The following is a 19,585-nucleotide window of genomic DNA, read 5'->3' as shown; positions in this document are numbered from 1 at the left end:
TGTTTTTGTCTCAACTAGTCATTCTAACTGATTAGCCTGATTAGTCTTTTTTCACAGGTCTGCAAAATCAAGAATATGATCTCTACAAACTTTCTCCAACACGGATTATAAACATAAAATGTGTTTTTTTTTTTGCTCTAGTGCAATAAAATACAATGGAAAGGCAATGAAAAGAAACTACACTTTTGTACACATTCTGTGCACTTAAACCCACCTAATATTATAACCATCTGCGGCCACATCCTGCAAGAGTGTTCACATGCAGTTGCAATGGGCAGAACACTTCCTCTGGGCCATATTCCGTCTTTTCAGAATGAACGTAGATTGATGACATCATGCTGGCCAATGCCAATTCATGTATTTCTATGTCTACGCCACTGAGTTCTAACAAGATTAGCAGTATTGTAGCTATGTCTGTAAAAAAAACAAATAACAAACTGCAATTTTGCCACAGGCAATGACTACTGGAAAGTATACTGTGCTGTTTAACAACCTTTGTATCGTACACACAGACTACACAAAATAAAGCTGTTGAGTTCCATCAAACTAGCTGCAAGAAAAGCAGTCTAATGATTGGAGTATCTGGAATGGATCCAAAAGTCACTATTATCAGCCCCCTAATCCTGGCCTGGATTTCAGATCAGCATCAGATGGAGCAATGCATTGGCCAAACCATAAAGAATGAAAACATTTAGGGTAGTCATGTGGTTATACTGCTATATGTCCTCTGTGGATAGCAGGTATCTCAATGATCCATGTGATTTAACCAACATGTCATAACATTTGCATTATCAACCAATAGAACGAGTCGTGGAGCGTTTGAATCTGACAGGGGGGTAGACAACAAGTACCAAGCGAGTAACTCTGCCCTTGGTAAACACACCATGTCACATGTCATCACATCAAAAGGGAAAAATAGGGAACATTTTGCTCCCTGGTGCAGACAGCCTCACTCCAGTGTGGGACACATAATAAACTTTTATACACAACCTTCTTTTATATGGAAAATAAATGTGTGTCCCAGAGGCAATCCAGAAGAGGCTGAAGAGGCAAGACCTTGACTTGTATTGGGGGAGGAAGAGCGTTTACAGTAAATAAGAGTGGCACATGGAGGAGGAGGAGGAGGAGGAGGAGGAGGGCTCTCAGTATGGTGAAGGGCCACATTGATGTGGGACTTGTTGGTGAGTGGATCCTGAATACCCCTGGCTGTGTGGGAAGAAGACGGCACGCAGACTGAACAGAATGCCCCTTTACTACAATGCGTAGACTAGAGACTCTGGCAGCCATTGTAAAATTCTGTTTACAAGAGTGAAATGTGTGTGTTTTTTTCTGTTGCTGATTTCCACGTGCTCGGTGCCTGTGTTTTTTTACTCGCTCTCTTTCTTTCATATGTTCAAAAATGCTAGACTGCGCAAACGAGATGCTGCAGGGTGGGGGTGAGCAGTGGCAGAGTGTAGTAATCCACTCTGACAGCTTCTTCCTGGGGATAAAAAAATATTTAATATCACTCTCTCATCCTCATGTAAAAGGGACCCTCTTCATTTTGTGCTTCCATCACTTCCGCTCCATAGATGCAAGTAATAAAAGCCAAATCCGCCAGTTAGAGGTAAATGCTCTGATAAGCTTGACGATCTTATGCAGAGAGAGAGAGAGGGGGGAGAAAACGAAGGTTTCGAGGGGAGCCATGCTCTGCCGAGTGCAGTTGCTCGTGCGAACAATGAGGTCAACACGTGACCTCCTTCCGAGCGGAGGACCACATCCCTCCTCCAGCACTCCAGGGGCCGAGCTCTAAGAGCCTGCTGAGCAGGAACACCTCGCCGGCAGCACAGCATCTCGCAGCAGAGCCGCTCCAGTCCGCTGCACCCAGCACAGAGCGCTCACAACACCTAAACAGCACATGTGCAACAGGGGAAGCCCTGCCCTCTTTGGGGTACTACAAACACAATCACTGTGATGCCACTTGGACATTGCTCTGGACTGTGGCACTTTAAGGGAGCGATGCTTACCCATTCTGACGTGTTCCATCTGTGAATGGAGTGGCGAGGCATTAGATAACATGGTGGAGTCCTGCAGAAACATGCAGAACACTTGTCCATGGAACACATCTCCATTCGATATTTAATCTGAGCGCCAATCAGCACTCTCCTTGGCCTCTGAGATGCGTAACCTTGAGTGCTCACATCACATTTCAGGCCAGTGTCCCTGGTTGATATGCAGTCAGTGCACGCATAATGCAGAGGTGCTGCAAAGAGCATGTCAGGTGGAGGAACAAAATGGCCACTGCAGACGCTTAATAAATTCATCATCATTTTACAGGCAGCAAATAAATGGCTGCTGCTCTGGCAGAGAACCAGAGCGGAAAACCAAAGCATTGTTAAAATCAACATCAGATAATTTAAACTGATGGAAGTTAAAATAATAACAGAAAATAACAGGAGTATGGTCTTTTTTTTTTCTTTTCCTAAAGTTTAGTCCTGTTTCTAACTGTATTTTTTTGGCATTGGAACATCTTAACTCGGTTAAGGTATCTCCTTGTGAAAGAGAAAGATTTCACAATAGTTCAATGCACTGCCAGGCCAAAAGGCCTGAAATTCCTTCTATTTATAATCAAATGTGTTTTCACAGGCTGCTTATCTGTAGCACAATAACCACTGCACCATTGATTTCATGAATTCACTGATTATATCATTCTGATTACAACATTCTGTTCTGGGAATGAATCGGGCTATTGTAATAGTAGATGGCCACTGGGGACTAAATGTGGTTCTGGCTGCTTTAGAGCACTCTGTGGCATCATTAAGGCTTTCTAGAATTCAGTGAATATATTTTTCTATGAGAACATATGAGAAGGTTCCCCAGCTTGTAGCTTAATGTGAAGGCCTTGTCTTTGTTCCTCATGTTTCCATGATGGAATGGCCCAAACGTCTAATGAATACGTATGTGCCACTGTGCTCCAACACACAAATACATGTCTAACCAAATGCAACAAACAAAACCTCCACACAAATGTCTGTCCGCACAAAGAGGCCTCTCAGTAACACTTGTGAGAGGGCTGCTGCCTGTTTTGGTTGGCAGACTCTGCTCTTTCTATTTGCTTTCCTCAACAGAGACCACATACTTTATATCTTGCCTCGTGTCATTCTGTGGGAATATAAATGGGATACAATTTAACTTTCACAATATTCTGTAGGTGAAAAGTTAGTGATCAAAGGTTGGTTACGTTTGTTGTGTTTGCTTGCATACTTGTTGCAAATGCAAGATAGACAACACATTTGACATGATAATCAGCTTTTGATGGGAGTCTTCTGATCACTATTCTGTGCCAAAGGCCATGGTGAATGTCAAAGTCCCTCTGATATCTTTATCCAATCAATACATCATACAATTAATCTCCCACCTTCCACCATTTGGTCTGCCTACTGTAAGTAAATCGAGTATGGCTTAGCACATCTATTTCCCAAAAGGCCATGCCATTCAACATCTCTCTTCCTCTGCCTATCTCTCAATCTTCCTTCCATTCACTGACAGTGTGATTACTCCCACAGGGCGCCTAATCCCCCCCCCCCCCAAGCCCATGAAGACAGCGCAACTCCGCAACCTCCGCTGAGCAGCTGTGTCCAGATGTGGTCCGGAGAAGCCCTGAACACGCCCCCCCCCTCCAACCCATCTCCCACAGATGCTGCCTTCACCATATTCCCAGCGAGTCGTTTCACTTTGATTTTCTGTAAAATAAGCCCGATATCAAAGGCCTCCAGTTATCACAACCACGTGTTGGTCCTCATCAGCAGACAAAGCGGCGCAGTGAAGCCTGCTGCCTGGAGTGAGTGACACAGGGGCTGTCAGGTGCTGAATCAGCCTGCTAATTCAGACAGGCAGAGTGGGGAAACAGAAGTGATGCCAGGATCAGTTCCTTGTCGGCAGCACACTTTAAGCCTCAAATGTAATGAATGAAGAACGATAAGACCTCATCAAGGAATAATTACAGTCTTTTTTAGTTATTGACCTGAACGGATATGTAAATTCTTTGCTATGGGTTGGAAAATTAAAGCAGTGCTTGCACAAAAGTCTTATTTTGTAAGTGCTTAGACTCAACAACATAGCCTATCTATTACACATGCGGATGTCCTACACCCTCCATACTGATAACGTACAATGCTTAACAACAACAACAACAGACTCCTTTGTCAGCATTTCACCAGGGTTGTCAGCTCCTTTGTCAGCATTTCATTGAGGTTGGCCCACAACACCTCCATGAGGCTCAACAGTTGTCTTTTCTCCAAAGGAACGTGTGGGCGTGCTGAGCCATGCTGTGTCAAGCCAATTCCCAGACCCTGCCCCCTCCATAATCAGGGTGAGTCAGGACACATGTCAATACTGGACACAATAACAAACAAACACACTTCAAGATATAGCATGTCCAAGACACTTCCTCAAACCAAACATGACCCAACGGCAGTCCGACAGGGTACATCTGGCCTCACCCCTTCACAAATTATCGCTTCAATTTTCCACACAAATTCACCCAATCACCAAATGAGGGTCAACAGGCTGGAACCACCATTTAAACTGTTGCTAATGGGTGGACCTGCTGATACAATCTGTCGCAGGGTTTTCCACTCTGGGGTTCAGGGAATGTGCTGTGTGTGGGTAGGTGTGTGACTGTGACTAACCACCGAGCCGCAGCTTAGGAGCGCTGTGGGGGAAGGGGAGCCCGGCGGAGCCCACGGAGCAGGGCATCCCCTCCGCACAGCTCCAGTGCCCCTCTCGCTGCCTGTGGTCTGAGCTCTGCCCCCTTGACCCCTAAACCCCTGTTGGTCAGCGCTGCCATAAAGCTGAAAAGCCTCCCGCCGTCTCCATGGCGACTGGCCCCGGTCGAGCAGATGGCGTTAGTGTGCTGATCTGCAATTAAAGAGGCAGAGTGGAGCTGGGGGGGAAAAGTGGGTCAGGATCAGGGGGAGAGGGGCTGGGAACGTGCGTCTACCTCTGCAGTGCTGCAGAGCCACTAATGCGCCTATGTATGCGCCTGCGCAGACCAGGGCACACACACTCACACACACTCACTCACACACACAGACACACAGACACACAGAGACACACACACACACATGGGCGCACGCGCATGCACACACGCTCCAGTGCATCCCTGCCTCCCAGCAGTTAATCATCCAGCAAAAACAAACGTCCTCCACTCTCTTCCTTCTTCCAGAGCCAGTGCTGTGTGCTGGAGTGGAAACAGGAAGGATGGTGCTATACGCGACATCAAAGCTTCCTCATGCACAACATGCAACATCACAATCTTAAGCAGGACTAATTCCATAACAACAACATAGTGTAAAGGAATCTGATTTCAAAAATCATCCTGAAATTACACAGGCAAAAATCCCACAGCCGGATTAACCCTTTCAACCTCCGTCATTATGCGCACACACATCCTCATGTCCTCCGTGATCAAGAATCCAGATTACTTCTACAAGAGTGCTCCTCCCTCCCACCATGATTGCATTTGCTCTCTCTGCAGTCTAATTAATAAACATATAGAGCATATCGCACGTATCTCACATATAGAGCATATCTCACACATGGGAAGTCCGACGTAGCATACTGATGACTGCAGGTGATTTTAGAAGCCGTGCATTAGTGCATTAATGCTATGGTATATGCTGGATATCCCTACATGTTTTCAGCAACGCGGAGTATGATGAAGCGTATCATTTGCATACACAGTTTGCGATATTAAAACACATGCGTGTTGGTACAGGTGTCGAGCGCTGGATCAGGCCTTGCAGATTTACCGAGCCGCCCTCCGTCTAAGAATCTCCTCTACCTTGTGTTCTGCGTTGCCCTTTAAGACATGCAGCATACTGTTTCTCTCTGATCTCAAACAGTGTTGCAGATATGATGCACCATGCATATGCAATACGGGCACCCTTGCCAACCTTTTTAGAAATCTGAGATCATTCTCAGAGGCAGGTTATTTGACATGGAACAAGCCAGTTTTCAGCTTTTGCTCTAGGTACCTTCCGAACCACTGCAAACTCTTAACCAGCGAGCTGGAAAAACTGAATTAACTTAGAGCTGTGCAAATTTCCTTCCCAAGGTCCCAAGGTGCTCAGAAACCGTGCTGCTGCCAGAAAGCCAATGTTGTGGTGAACTACAGTCGCTCCTGCACCATGCCTCCGTTCAAAGCAGCATGGCCTCTCCTTCCCTTCCCCCTGTGACTCACTCACACACACCACCCCCACAGAACAAACATGTAAATCAGGCTGTAACACAGCTCCATTTGGAGCGCTTTTAGAATGGCTTGGACAGCCCTCATCTCCTCGCCCCTTGCGCGGATGTGCAATATTTCAAGTAATTTTACAGCGAGCTTTGCACGGCCGCTGCAGCTCAGGTACAAAATACATCCTTTTTTCCCCCCCTTCTTGCTGAAATATCCGGGTGTCTGCACATTCATCTCTCTGCAAACGCCAAATCTGTGGAAAACTGTTTAAAGCCATGGAAACAAATGATCTCTTTGTCCTCAGGCTCAGGTAACTGTGGTAACTTAACTGCACATCATAAAAGTAGAAAAGAAAATATGTGAAAGAAACATACCGACAAACATGTGCATGCCTGCGCACACACACACATCAATAGACAAGGTGCTAATCCCTATAGCTGGAAAGGTTCACTATTATGGACACAGAGTGGGGACTCCAGACAAAGAGACTCTTGGTTGAGGTGAGCAGAACAAGTTAACACTAAGAGGCTGTTTAGGCCACTTCTCTTCTCTCAATCACACCACTCATGCATTCACTATGAATGAACTTTTTCACCATTGTACTCAATCTCGATCACTTACTGACTATCAACCCTCAGTCTGTTGCACACCATTACGTTCTCTCACACACATAATATGGCTCTTACGCGTATACTCACAGATCTCCCTTCACACGCCGTCAAACACTTTCCCATGCAATCAACCCAGTGTGTGAGTGATTTATAATGCTGAGCACATACGGTGTACTGTAGTCTATGAAGGACAATTTTATAGTGATTATGTGAGTTTATGGCAAAGAAGGTGCCCCAGGTTAGAGTCTGACAATGATTGAGCAAGAGTTGAATAAGTGAGAACGTTTTAAGTGAATACAACATATGTTGACAGTGTGTGAAGGGAAGTTGGAGTTTAACTTTACTAGACCATAGCTTTTAAGAGATAAGACTAGCTAAAATCTGTATGTTGGCATTGTTCTAAAAGCTGTATAATAGTATTATTATTCTAAAAAAACTCAGCGTTCAGAGGAGGAGTCGGTGGAACAAGAACAACAAAGAGCTGCAAGCCTCCACTCTTGTTCCAGGCTGTCTTTAGTGCAGGGAGCTGCTGCAACCTGCCTACTGAACTCATCTACAATTCCTCACCCTTATACGCCTTTATCCAGCTGTAACCCCCATCCAACACCTTCCTAACCATGCATCACACACATACATTGCTACCAGACAGACTGACGTTTTGAATTCTGTCATTGAAGCAAAGAGCTACCAATTAAGCTGCAATTATATCTAAACACTGTAGTTTTATCTTGACAAGAAAACCCCTGCAAACAAGCTGTAAAATCCAACTGTAGGGAGCAGTAAGCCCTTCCCAAGGAATGACAGGCTTGTTTACACAACTACACTGGCTTTGCATTATTATACCTGGTGCTGTGTTCACTTGCTTATTATCAATTAGCATGACCATACCTACTATACATGACAATTCTGAGTAATCTATTGTCTTGTTTATGATCTGTTTACATAGCTGCAATACCAATGCTTAGCTGAGGCGTGATTCTTGATTTAGGGGTAACCTTACTTCAAATTGATATATGGTCTTTTTGGCCCCCCACCCGTCCACTTCAAGGCAGCAGTGCCTGGAAGGCAGCGCTAGGGTTAGGGTTAGGGTTAGGGTTAGGGTTAGGGTTAGGGTTCGGCAAGGCAGCACTCCCTTGAGGTCAACAGTGGGGGCCAAAAAAACCCATCAGGACTTCAAATTCAGCTCTTATCTTGCTGTGGCCCATAGTTTTAGCTACCCAAACTAGCTAGAAAAACCTCTGTATATTTCAAACTCTTGTCTATTTTCCTACCACACCCCAGCAATGGAACCTGGTAGGAGACCAATCACTAACATCCTTGTCTTTCTATCCTTCCTTGTTCCTTTCTCTTTGTTTCTCTCCATTAATCCCACCGGGCCTGCTGGGAGGGGCAGAGGAGAGAGATGTGTGAGTGAAGAGTGGCTAATACAGGTGGCTAGCTTGAGCCAGCCATTTGGCTTACTCAGGTCTTTCTCTAAATGAAAAGGCTGTAGCGGGGGAATAGGAGACTGGACAATCAATACTAGACTACATCAGTTACTTTGGCACTAAACCCAGTGGGGAGGCAACAGGATCAATTCCAAACTGCAGAGCATCCTCCCTCTTATCTTGTTGTATCTCAGAGTGATGACTACCATTTGCCTATGTGAGTGTGGAACATTAAGGTAAATATGGGAGATAATGGAATCTGCTCAGACAGACAATGTCACAATCTGTTGAAATGAGATGGAACACCTCGTGAAAGAAAATGATAACCCCAATTATCAGGAGCTCGGAACAGGGTTAGCTCACAGTGATGAATGTATTCTGAATATTAAGAAAGAACGACATTATGAACGAAATGAGCATTTCGCTTAAAATGGGCAGAGAGAGAGAGAGGGAGGTTTTAGTGTGTGGGTGTGTGTGTTTGTCTGATAACAATGAAGGATCTTTAAAATGTGTTCAGATGTCCAAGGTCACTGCCAAGGCATACAAGGCCCAGACATACTCTAATTCCCCTTTATAAGCCCTAAACGTTTCCTAGATTAAATAAACCTTTTAAAATCGTTTATCCTTTAATGTTCCACATATTCCACCAATAATATGTTGCACTAACAGGCTCAATCCTGTTCCCTACAATCCAACTAGGCCACCTGTCTGTGGTCAATTGTTTTAATCTGGCTAAGATGAAGACTGGGGGGCAGATATGATGATAGCCTACTCTTCATTTATTTCACCACAGAGGGTCTAACTCTTTCTTAGTTTAAGAGTTAAGCATGAATTAGCATGACATCTCCTTTATGGACAACTAGAATCTTTTTAACACAGATCTAAATGCGATAAATATAGTTTTACAGAAAAGAGATGATATTCAACAATATTCTAAAGTGAAATATACAGAATTATTTGAATGGACAGTGGTCCTTCCCATGTTAAGAGAAAAGAAAACAAGTGGCAAATGACAAGATAATGGAGAAGACAAAACAGACACTAAGTTTCCACAATCGTCTTAGGGCAAAGACCTAGTGGTGTCAACAACCCAAAAACCTTGAAAAGAGCCTAGACTCAACAGAGGATAAGACACTGTCAACGTATCATTGCAAGTCTATTTCAACCATTGTTCAAAAAGGATTGCTTCTCAGACAGAATGTCAGGGACAGTGACTGATTAAAGGTATGACTCTCCAGAAGACCTCTCCAGCATGGCCTACACGTTTCAGCTACAGAGTCTATTATCAAGTTGCTTTCATGTAAGGCAAACACAATAGCTGCTGTATCTTGCATATGATAGAGACATATGTTTAAAGGACTTCTGACATTATTGTAAAATGCATGCACACCACAGCAGATTTCCTGTCCACGTTGTAAAAAGTCACAAACACTGGTCATGACAAGCGATACAGGTGAACTCACTAAGCAAAGCTACCCTAGGCTAATGAGCAAGACGTCTAATCCTTTAAATTCATCATGACCATTGCAAATCTGAGCCCGTCTGGCCATAGCTTTTCTTCCTCTTGGCAATGACAACAATCAGCTCTGCGGGGAGTCAGAGCTGCCTCACCGGGGGAGCTGAATCAGCCCTCATCTGCTTTTACACTCCAGCCTACAGGGCCAAGATCTGGACAATCACTTGCCCTCTTTACAAGGAGTGCCTTTACCATCCTGAAATACACATCACTAACAACCAACAGTCCTTTGCTCTCCTTACCCAATGGATGCATATGGCACGCCCATGTCTAATGGCTCTGTTTCCATCACTTCAGGACAACTGCATTGAGCCTATAGATGGACATGATGTAGGATTACCACCTTCTCAGATAATATAAAAACACTGAAGATGGCACTAAAATATGAATATTAATCTGAAGATGATATGAAAACCTACAAACCAAAATGATAAAGACTATATAATAATGCCATCTTCACAATGACATGTGAGCACACCAGTAAACATTTCCATTCTAGTCTTCAGCTGATTGTGTAAACCATTTTCAATTAAAATGTAGTCACATGTAGAAGCAGTCTAAGCTGTCTTGTGGAAAAAAATAAGTTTACCAAATGCACCCACAAGCATCTGTGTTTACAGCTGGATGTTTAAACATAAATGTTTTCACTTTGTTTTCCTTTTGTGCTCAAAACCTTACCATGGCAGCAGAGTACATTCAAAGGATTTCATCTCCTCTGCCCAGTTAACTTGTGTTAGCATTCTGCATGTTACTGAATGGAAATGGGAACTAGAGACATTCTCGGGCTATGCAACAAAGTTAACCAACACATGATGTAGCTTTCACAGGTGGCTGGAAAATGTATGTGCTCTGAATTTCGAGCTCCATATGTATCATAAAGCCATTCAAGATGGCTGCAGTAATAATAACACATCTTCTGAATTCAGATTTGTGAAAAGCTGGTCCCCTGGGCCTTGATTGATGGGTCCCTCTCCAATTGAGTACAACGCTGAAGGCAGGAGTAGCATACCTACCAACTCAAGCTTTCATTCATGACCACTGTAGCATTCTATGATTTCTGCAAGTACATGGATGCATCTGCCTGTGATTACCAAGGAAAATGTGGCTGGAAGGGGCCTGACTCCAAAGAAAAGTCACAATTCAAAGCACTGAACTAGGCTATAGGATGACACTCCCGTGGGTTTTTTTTTTTTTTTTTTTTTTTGGTGAGGGACCAACACAGATAAAATCTTTTTTCAACTTTGTACTTTGTAAATACATTTTAACAATGGGACATAAGAAAAGCATTATGCATGACAATGACAATGTACTACATGTGTGACAGCACACAAATCAATAGTTCACCTAAAGTCGACATTAGAGCTGTCTCAGGCCAAGACCATTGACTATCACACGGATCAGTCTCCTGCGCGAGCCAGGGCTGCTGTTTTGGTTGGCCAAGCTCATTAGCATTTACCAAGCCAGTTGGCTGTTCCTCAAAATTACAGCAATAAAACCAAGACCGTGGTAGTGAGTAACCTAAGTTTAGCTTATTTTTGTTAAACAATTTTGTTTACTGTAACAATATATCAAAACGTGTAGGCTATTTAATGGGTTTTCATTTGACAATTTCATTCAGAATGTCATCAAATATCTACTCATGGATTAAAGGTAGGCTAATATTTAATTTCTATTTAAATTGTAGATAGTACCATAAAGGTTCTGATGGCTCTAACATCTCTATCGCCATCTGGCTGCATTATTTTATACCCTTATGAGCAGCATCAATCCCGCTTTCTTCCCTGGACCCCCTCCCCCAGCACACACACACGAGAGAGAGAGAGAGAGAGAGAGAGAGAGACTATATAAAACAGAAACATGTTCCAACATCCTTACCTTGAGCACTCGTGGCCAGGAGTAGGCCTATTATCCAAAAACTTTCGCACATCGCCATAGCACCAATTCGTTTCCAAAAGGCTATCCGTAGTTCAGTGATTCCCAGGAGAGGGTTGACTTCTTATATCGTTAGATCTGGATGGTTAGGCATGCAACTTCAGCACTAATTCAAGCCCAACGTTAAATGAAATATATGCACCGTTTTTTCATTAAAAGTAACGGAGAATAACAAGTCATTCGTGGTTCCAAGTCCGTTTTAAAGAGCGCAAAATGAACTGCACTGCGTAACCTATCACCAGGTATTCACGCTGCTTATTAAAAGTGCAAAACACTTCTCATTAAAAACAGATGCAGGCAACAGTGAGGGTCAGTTAGTTTATCCACGTCCTGTTTTTGTCTGGTGGGGCAACAAGACGTTGAGGTGTAATATTCGTTTTTAAAATGTCACTTCAGGCCTACTAATATAAAAAAGACAATGCATTTCCTCTATCTACCACCAATCCTTTCTGATGCATCCAGCAGCCTTCTGCAGCGTAGCGTAGATCTACCCCCTCACGATTTCGGGGAGTCACGGACGGAGGGTCCCTGTCGAGAGGGATGGGGATCTCCCGATCGATGTTTCAGGAACAACTTCTAGAAAACGGATTATTTTTCTTAATCCTCAACCTCGATCGCCAGTATCCCGGTTTGATATTCCCCAATGCGTGATGTTTCCTTCAGATCGGGTCCAGGTGAAAGCCTCTCAAAGTTCAGTTGATCCCCTATTGTGCACTGTGAGGGCATCAAGTGTCCAAGTTAACTGTTTCGGAAAGAGACTGCTGCGACGAAACGCTGGTCCGTTGAATCGCGTCTCTAACCATTGAAATAAAGTCGTCTATGAAAGGTGTCTGTCATTCGGCAATACTACAGATGTAGAGTTCGCAACAATAACACCACAACCTGGACTGCTATGATGTTGCTGACAACCACTGAGGAAAAAATCCGAATCTAGTGACGTTAGATAAGGAGGGGCTTGAAAGTCCATGGACTGCCATGTTAAGCGAGCAGCCTAGGAGGTGAGCGCCGCCATGAAAATCTTGCATGGATGCAGCGCTCTCGATCTGCAGGATATTTAGGAAAGGTGTCAGCGTGACATATTTGATCTATTAGTCTATTATGGTGAATTTGCCTGATGTGTCGTACTAAAATGTATTAGAAACAAAGAAAAAAAGACAAAATCCGTTCAAATAAAGGTGGCCGTTTCAACCATTTATAACCTACATCGATGCCGATTTCCTTTCTTCTCGCAAGAACTTTAAAACCTGTGTATGATATATCCAATTATGTTTCACGTTAACTCTTCTGTGATGAATACTTATCTTAAGCGCTATTGTTTTATTGGAAATATGGCTAGCGCGTAAAAGTATCGGCATCCTGCTCAGCTCTCCAAGGGTAAACTGGGGTCTAGCGCCCTCTGTATGGTCATCTCGCTGATCTTTTTTGCTTACAGAACCACACACGTGTGTTTGAATGGCCCATATGTAAGAAAATAGCCTACAATAGCCTACATATGAATGTAGTTAGAGTCTGAAGTTCAATAAATAACATGGAAATGCCCATTCTAGTTTATAGCTGTTGTGTCACATGTGGCAGTGACATTGTGCATCTGGAATTTGTACCACATCTAATGACATTTTTTTTGACAGTTTTGTATACCATTAATAACAACCATTAACCAAGATGTCAGAGTTCATTTTAAATTGGAAATAGGAAGCATAGCTCTGGAAATCGGAAAATAATTGAGCGTAACACACCAGTTATAATACCTCTGGATCCAATGAGTGCCTTACTGTGGACAGGAGATGTTTGTATGATTTAGCCTGTGGAAGTGGCAGTGCTGAGATACCTTGTGTTGGGGATAAACCAGAGGGATGCTCCAGCCAACCTTATATTGGGACACTGGCTCCAGGCATTAATATTTACAGAATTGGACACTTCACCTAAAATGTTAGACCACTTTGTGGAAACCAACACTTTCAGTACACCAACATGATCTGACACATGTGTAGAAAAGGAGAATTTCTCCACAACCAAGGCACTCCAAATTATTTAAAAATGTCTTTATTAAACTGACATGTCCAACATGGACCTAAAAATGCCCACACGTATAGGCTGGGGCCTTCATCAGGGCATGCTCTGACACATGTTTGTCTCATGTAACTGTAACTTTTCATGTACTATATATATATATATATATATATATATATATAGAGAGAGAGAGAGAGAGAGAGAGAGATAATGAAATGGAAAAGTATGAAAAAAGTTTGTTTCATTTGATTCTTCTTCATTCTTTCAGATGGTATAGCCTTCACTGCATACAATTTGGATTACACCTTTTAACATGCAGAATGTTTTCAGTGCAAAACATATGTGTACTAGCACTCGTTTCACAATACTGAATACCGTTTCACACAACAGCTTCACACAGCTTCACACAACACAGCTTCACACAACACAGCTTCACACAACACAGTTTCACACAACACAGCTTCACTCAACACAGCTTCACACAACACAGCTTCACTCAACACAGCTTCACACAGCACAGCTTCACACAACAGTCGGTCATCCATCGTCCTCCTCACTCAGCTCTGTAAGCTCGACATACCAGTCACAATCCTCCACCCCCAAAACAAATGAAAGAAATTCAGTGATCTTGAAGTGTATCCTGTTGCATGTCAGCTGTTTTGTGATGAGATGACTGACAGCTTTATCGTTCCCAAAAAGATGATGGAATAAGCGCTCATCGTCACTTCTTCTCAAGGACAATTCATTTTAAAGAACATAATACTACTCCAAAATGGAATTAATTTGTAATGTACTCGGGTAACGGACTAGAAAAGACAAGCTCATGAAAATAGTGCAAATCTCAACATTCACATGACAGCCTGAAAAATGTTTGAAGCTTGATTTGTGACTTACTACAGCGTCATGATGTGGAATACACTGGTGCTAATTAGATTATGATGACAGGCGATGAGGTTTGACATCAGGTATTTCCTGTCCTTACTTCTAGAAACGCACACACACTGTACTCTGAAGGAAAGCAAAGAGGACCATATTGTTGAAACTTAATTTTTCGATGTATCAAAAATTCAATGAAAGCAACATTGTTGCAGTTCTGAATGATAAATACAATCAAGTTTACTGGTTGTAAAGCAATAAACACAATCATCATCTAAAAAGCTCAAGAGTAATAGTAACTTTCTCTTTATCCTACAACATCCTCCTGTAATCTCTCCTTCTGTGTAATAATCGTCGATATATATCTTAGACACCTGTGTGTCCATCTGCTGAGAGTAGCTTGTGTCCTTAACCCCTGCCTTAGCCCACTCCCCCACACTCATGGAGCCCAGCCACTCTAACTGGAGAAAAGACACTGTTAGTGCCACTTGTTGTTAATGTTATAATCAGGATACACAATCCTGGATGACTTCAGGTTCGGTTTGGCGATTACTTGTTATTGATTTCCCCTGGTTGAGTAGGTATAGCCAGGTTATAATCAGGATACACAATCCTGGATGACTTCAGGTTCGGTTTGGCAGATTACTTGTTATTGATTTCCCCTGGTTGAGTCTAAAGGTATAGCCAGACAGGTCTTGCTCTGGCATCTGCCTCTGCGTGAGGACATATTTGAGACTTAATACGATTTGTGCTTCAGTATTAAGAGGCATTTTTGATAATAACACGCTAATTATTTCTTTAAAACTCACTTATGTACACAGGTCAGGCCCTGCTCCCCCATCTCCCTGAACTTCATTATAGGCTATCTGAAGCTCCTGATATTCAACATGATAAAACTGGTATGATTTAGGCTGACGTATAGCCTATAGGACTCTGAACCATTCAAAACACTGTGTGCACACACTATGATAACTGAAAATGAGATTTCAGTTGCAGATTTCAGAAAAGCAAAGGGAAAAACAGTTGATTTGCAGTTTGATTATAACATGTCATTCTCACAATTCTTACAGCAATGACCACAATCCATAACAACAGTGCGGGCAGTTAGGTCCTTCCTTGGGCTGATTTTGGGGTATGACCCAACTGCTGTTCAGAATGTTGCTGTTTAATTTGACCCAAACCCATAGGAGTCTCCTCAGTGAGTGATGTTCTGCTGTCATGGATTCATAGTCCATGACAGAATTTAGTCCATGATGAATTTGCAACTGTTCAAAACAGTCATTTGCCAGAATATATGTAAAACAACAAAAACTAGCAACAGAAATGCAGAATATTCTTAATTGTAATTAGGATCAAACAGATGATCCACTGGCTTCTGTTTTAGTGGGTGACAGACAGATTATTGATCATCTCATGCTGTTAGAGAGCACTGGGTCATGCAAGGTCACTAACATTCTACTGAGAAAAAGCTATTTGTAAGTGCACACACCAACATACAGTAAATATATCGATACACATAAACTCACATACAGTAATTTCCTGTGTAGCCGCATTGTGTATCAGCCACAGCACAGTGTTTTATGCCAGTTAAAAAAACCCAAAGCATATGAATACCATATACCCCGTGTATTAACCTCATAGTTGAACAGATTTTGCCAAATCAATAAGCCACGGCTAGGAAATTACGGTATGCCTATAAAAGAGAGAGAGAATGGAGGATAACTAGAGGTGGGTGAAAAGATGGATATGATAGAGACTTTGTACACCTGGATTTAGCATCAGATCCTCTCAAGCTCTGTCAGGTTGGGTGCACGGGGTCTATTGGTTGACAGGACGTCTCTCTCTCTTTCGACAGATATTCGATGGGGTTCAAGCTCAGGGCTCAGGCTGACCAGTGAAGAATAATCAGAGAATTGTCTCAAAGCCACGCGTTGTCTTGGCTGTGCACTTTGGGCAATTTGCTCTGTTGGAATGTGAACCTTCAGCTGAGGTTTCTTGAAGTGTGTCCAAGTCACGGATTTAACTGTAATTTGGATTACACTTTTTATAAGGCAGAATATTTTTACCACAAAACAGATGTGCGATGTCACTTGCAAAGTCTGATGAATACTTATCTCAATGTGATATTCCATTTTTTCCCTTTTTTTTAATACATTTGCAAAACTATTAAAAACATTCCATGGCATATTGGGTTTGCTGTGGTGAAGGAAAAACAAATGTAAAGATTTCATCATAAGGTTGCTGCAGCATAAGAAAAGTGAGGAGCCTTACTTTCTGAATGCACTGTACATATTTAGACATTCAAGCAGCATATTTCCACTGCTTAAGTGAAATACCCTCACCCCACAATAGCATTTCCCCCTTAAGCAAATACAGATGTTCTCTCAGGATTTCAAAGTCCTCCTGCCTACACCCCCTTTTCTGATTGGCTGAATATACACTCTATTGGAGGAGAATTGACCAAAATACGCACTGCAGGATTACAAACTTTCTTGAAGTCATCTCGCTGACAAAAAATGGCCACGGCACACGATAAGGCTGTACTGCAGGCAATATTCAACCCTAACACTCCATTGGGGGACGTGCCCTATTTGAATCAAGAAGAGGATCTCACCGATGATGGTAATTGCATTAGAACATCCTAAATATTTCTCCTGCTTCTGATCTCACAATTACCATTTAGGAATCTACTGAAAAGATATTTGAAGTATGGAGGGATGTTACTGTTGCATGATTACCATATCATTGGATATTTTACGCATGTTTATGAATTTTACAGATGACAACTATATTCTAAAGCACCCTGTATAGTTTGCGGATTTTTCCATAGAATACCTACTCTTAGTGAATACCTCAAATCTAATATTTGTTTATGGTATGTACAAAATCTAAACAACTTTGTTATTGCCCCCAGACAGTACCTTTGACCCAAGCTTGGTGATTCAAGTTAAGCAGTTGGAGTTGCAGGGGGTGTCAGCTGCAGAGTCTGGAGACAACCAGACGGCACTCCAGTTCTTCGACCAGGCTGTTCAGCTACTGCCAGAGCGTCCCTCGGCCTACAACAACCGTGCCCAAACACGCCGGCTTCTAGGGGACACAGCAGGTGAGCCTGGGCTGTGTCCTGATACAAATGGAGTCTAATCAGGATTCTTCCACTAAGTCTTCTTGGGGGGTTTGAGTATTTGTGTTGAGACAATAGCTAATGTAACCTAACCTATAAAGTATTTGAAATCATTCTCGTCCCTGAAGCATTCCGTATAGGAATTATTTATTGCTTGATGGTATTTTCATCCCTTCAGGAGCCATTCTGGACCTTGAGCGTGCCATCACTCTGAGTGGAGGAACTGGGCGCACTGCATGCCAAGCCTTGGTGCAGCGAGGTCTCTTATTTCGCCTGGGAAACCAGAGGGAAGAGGCAAGGCAGGATTTTACACGGGCAGCTGCGCTGGGCAGCAAGTTTGCACAGCAGCAGGCTGTGCTGCTTAATCCGTACGCTGCTCTGTGTAATCGCATGCTATCTGAGGTCATTAACAAGCTACGGAACCCTGATGTGCCAGAGATGCAGTAGGAGGACAGTTTTACAGTCTGCCTCTGAAGGTTTACATTCAAAGTTTGTACATCTGTACATCAATAACGTTATATATAAAACATCAATAAAAAATCAGCATTAATTCATACTCTTTGAATATTTATTGTATCTATTTCATCTTACAGTGGATACAGTTCCTTTTTAAAAGAAGAATCAGACATGCATGTTTCAGTCTCCAAGTGACCATATGTAACATGAAGCCAGTCATAAATCACAAAGTCAATTAGTTGTAACTCAAGGTATAAGGACAGGAAACAGTTCTGTTTTAGAGGTCTATTTATGCTCTTTTGATGTCAGTGTGCATCCTACAGTATGTGCATGAGATAACCACGTTGGGTTGGCAGATTAAGTCTTATTACAATCATATAGCTACACATCAGAAGTAATACAAATTGAAAATGTAGAACAAAGTCATTCTGAAAAATGCACCTGGTCCACTTTTCCTTGTGTCTATAACCAGGCAGAAGAAAAGTTTGGGTTTTAGTCATCATGTTAGTTTTGCATGATGACATGAAATTTGTTCAAAGAAAACATTCTTCATCAAATAGATTAAGTAGGCCTATAGAAGACAAATACATTGCATATGGTCTCTGGCTGACTTGCTGAGGCTGCCTTTAAGGCCCAGATGCAGTACAAATCAGTTCATCTTGAAAAGTTTAGCAAACATTTAACTGAATTAATCATTATACTGTATATGAAGGAAATGGGAAATGTTGGGTCCAATGAATCAAGCTATATTTCTGTAAGAAATGGTGCTAGTCTGAAAATTGTTTTCAGTATTGTCTGCAACAGTTTCTTTACTGTTACTTCTGGGCTCCCTGATGTATAAATACAGGATATTATCTCAAATGTAATATTAACACTGAAAGCCAGCACAAAAAATGTCACATTGTCAGGTTCAGGACCTGAACTTATAGCTGTAGTGACACTAATTTAAATAATTAAGTTCAACAAGACAATTCAAGAGAAGGAGAGACTCCAACTGCTTGCTCCATGATGCATCCAATTTATTGTTGAACTGAAATTTCAACAATAGAAAAGAAGTTCAAAAAGCCACGAAAGACACTCAAATGCAAAAACACAAAAGAGACTTGATATTCTTTCACAGTAAATCAACATAGGCCAATGTTACTCTCAGTGTGACTTCCTCAGTTCTGGGTGAATGCAGAGAACAACGAGGTTTTAGGCCTATTCCAGATGATGTGTATGCCTGTTTAGTGCCTGTTACTGTGTAAGTTCTAGGCTTAAAGTCCTAGTGGCTCCATCTAGTGGTAGGTAAAGGGAAGACCCCATATAGCACCATGTTTCCGTATAATGTTCTTTTCAAATGAAATCCAGACGAGAAATGCAGGGAACCATAAGTTCTGAAATCCACAGCTGTCAATTTTTGAAATACACCAATGT

At 42.4% G+C, this 19,585-nt stretch overlaps 2 protein-coding genes across 2 annotated transcripts in view; one reads left to right on the top strand and one right to left on the bottom strand.

Annotated features, from left to right (window-relative positions):
* nectin1b (nectin cell adhesion molecule 1b) overlaps positions 1-12,602 on the bottom strand; it is a 46,306-nt gene extending 33,704 nt beyond the window's left edge. Inside the window, exon 1 of the mRNA XM_062551695.1 lies at positions 11,650-12,602. Coding sequence (XP_062407679.1) covers positions 11,650-11,707 — 58 coding nt within the window. The 5' untranslated portion in view covers positions 11,708-12,602. The remainder of the gene's footprint in view (positions 1-11,649) is intronic.
* A 4,452-nt stretch (positions 12,603-17,054) lies between these two features.
* ttc36 (tetratricopeptide repeat domain 36) lies at positions 17,055-18,269 on the top strand. The gene is made up of 3 exons (XM_062551696.1): positions 17,055-17,214; positions 17,507-17,695; positions 17,892-18,269. Exons 1-3 carry the CDS (start codon positions 17,109-17,111, stop codon positions 18,158-18,160), a joined length of 564 nt encoding a protein of 187 aa, XP_062407680.1. The 5' UTR covers positions 17,055-17,108; the 3' UTR covers positions 18,161-18,269.
* Positions 18,270-19,585: the final 1,316 nt, after the last annotated feature.

Source organism: Sardina pilchardus, chromosome 13 (genome assembly GCF_963854185.1).
Source record: "Sardina pilchardus chromosome 13, fSarPil1.1, whole genome shotgun sequence".
In the NCBI taxonomy this organism is placed as follows: domain Eukaryota; kingdom Metazoa; phylum Chordata; class Actinopteri; order Clupeiformes; family Clupeidae; genus Sardina; species Sardina pilchardus.
The sequence above is the reverse complement of the archived record's forward strand: the minus strand, read 5'-3'. Positions and strand labels throughout refer to the sequence as shown.

Excerpts from the sequence above, each read along its gene's own strand:
- ttc36 (XM_062551696.1), top strand. The coding sequence starts at position 17,109 with ATGGCCACGGCACACGATAAGGCTGTACTGCAGGCAATATTCAACCCT. Across the intron at positions 17,215-17,506 it reads AGAGGATCTCACCGATGATG|ACAGTACCTTTGACCCAAGC; the intron begins GTAATTGCATTA and ends TATTGCCCCCAG. Across the intron at positions 17,696-17,891 it reads GCTTCTAGGGGACACAGCAG|GAGCCATTCTGGACCTTGAG; the intron begins GTGAGCCTGGGC and ends TCATCCCTTCAG.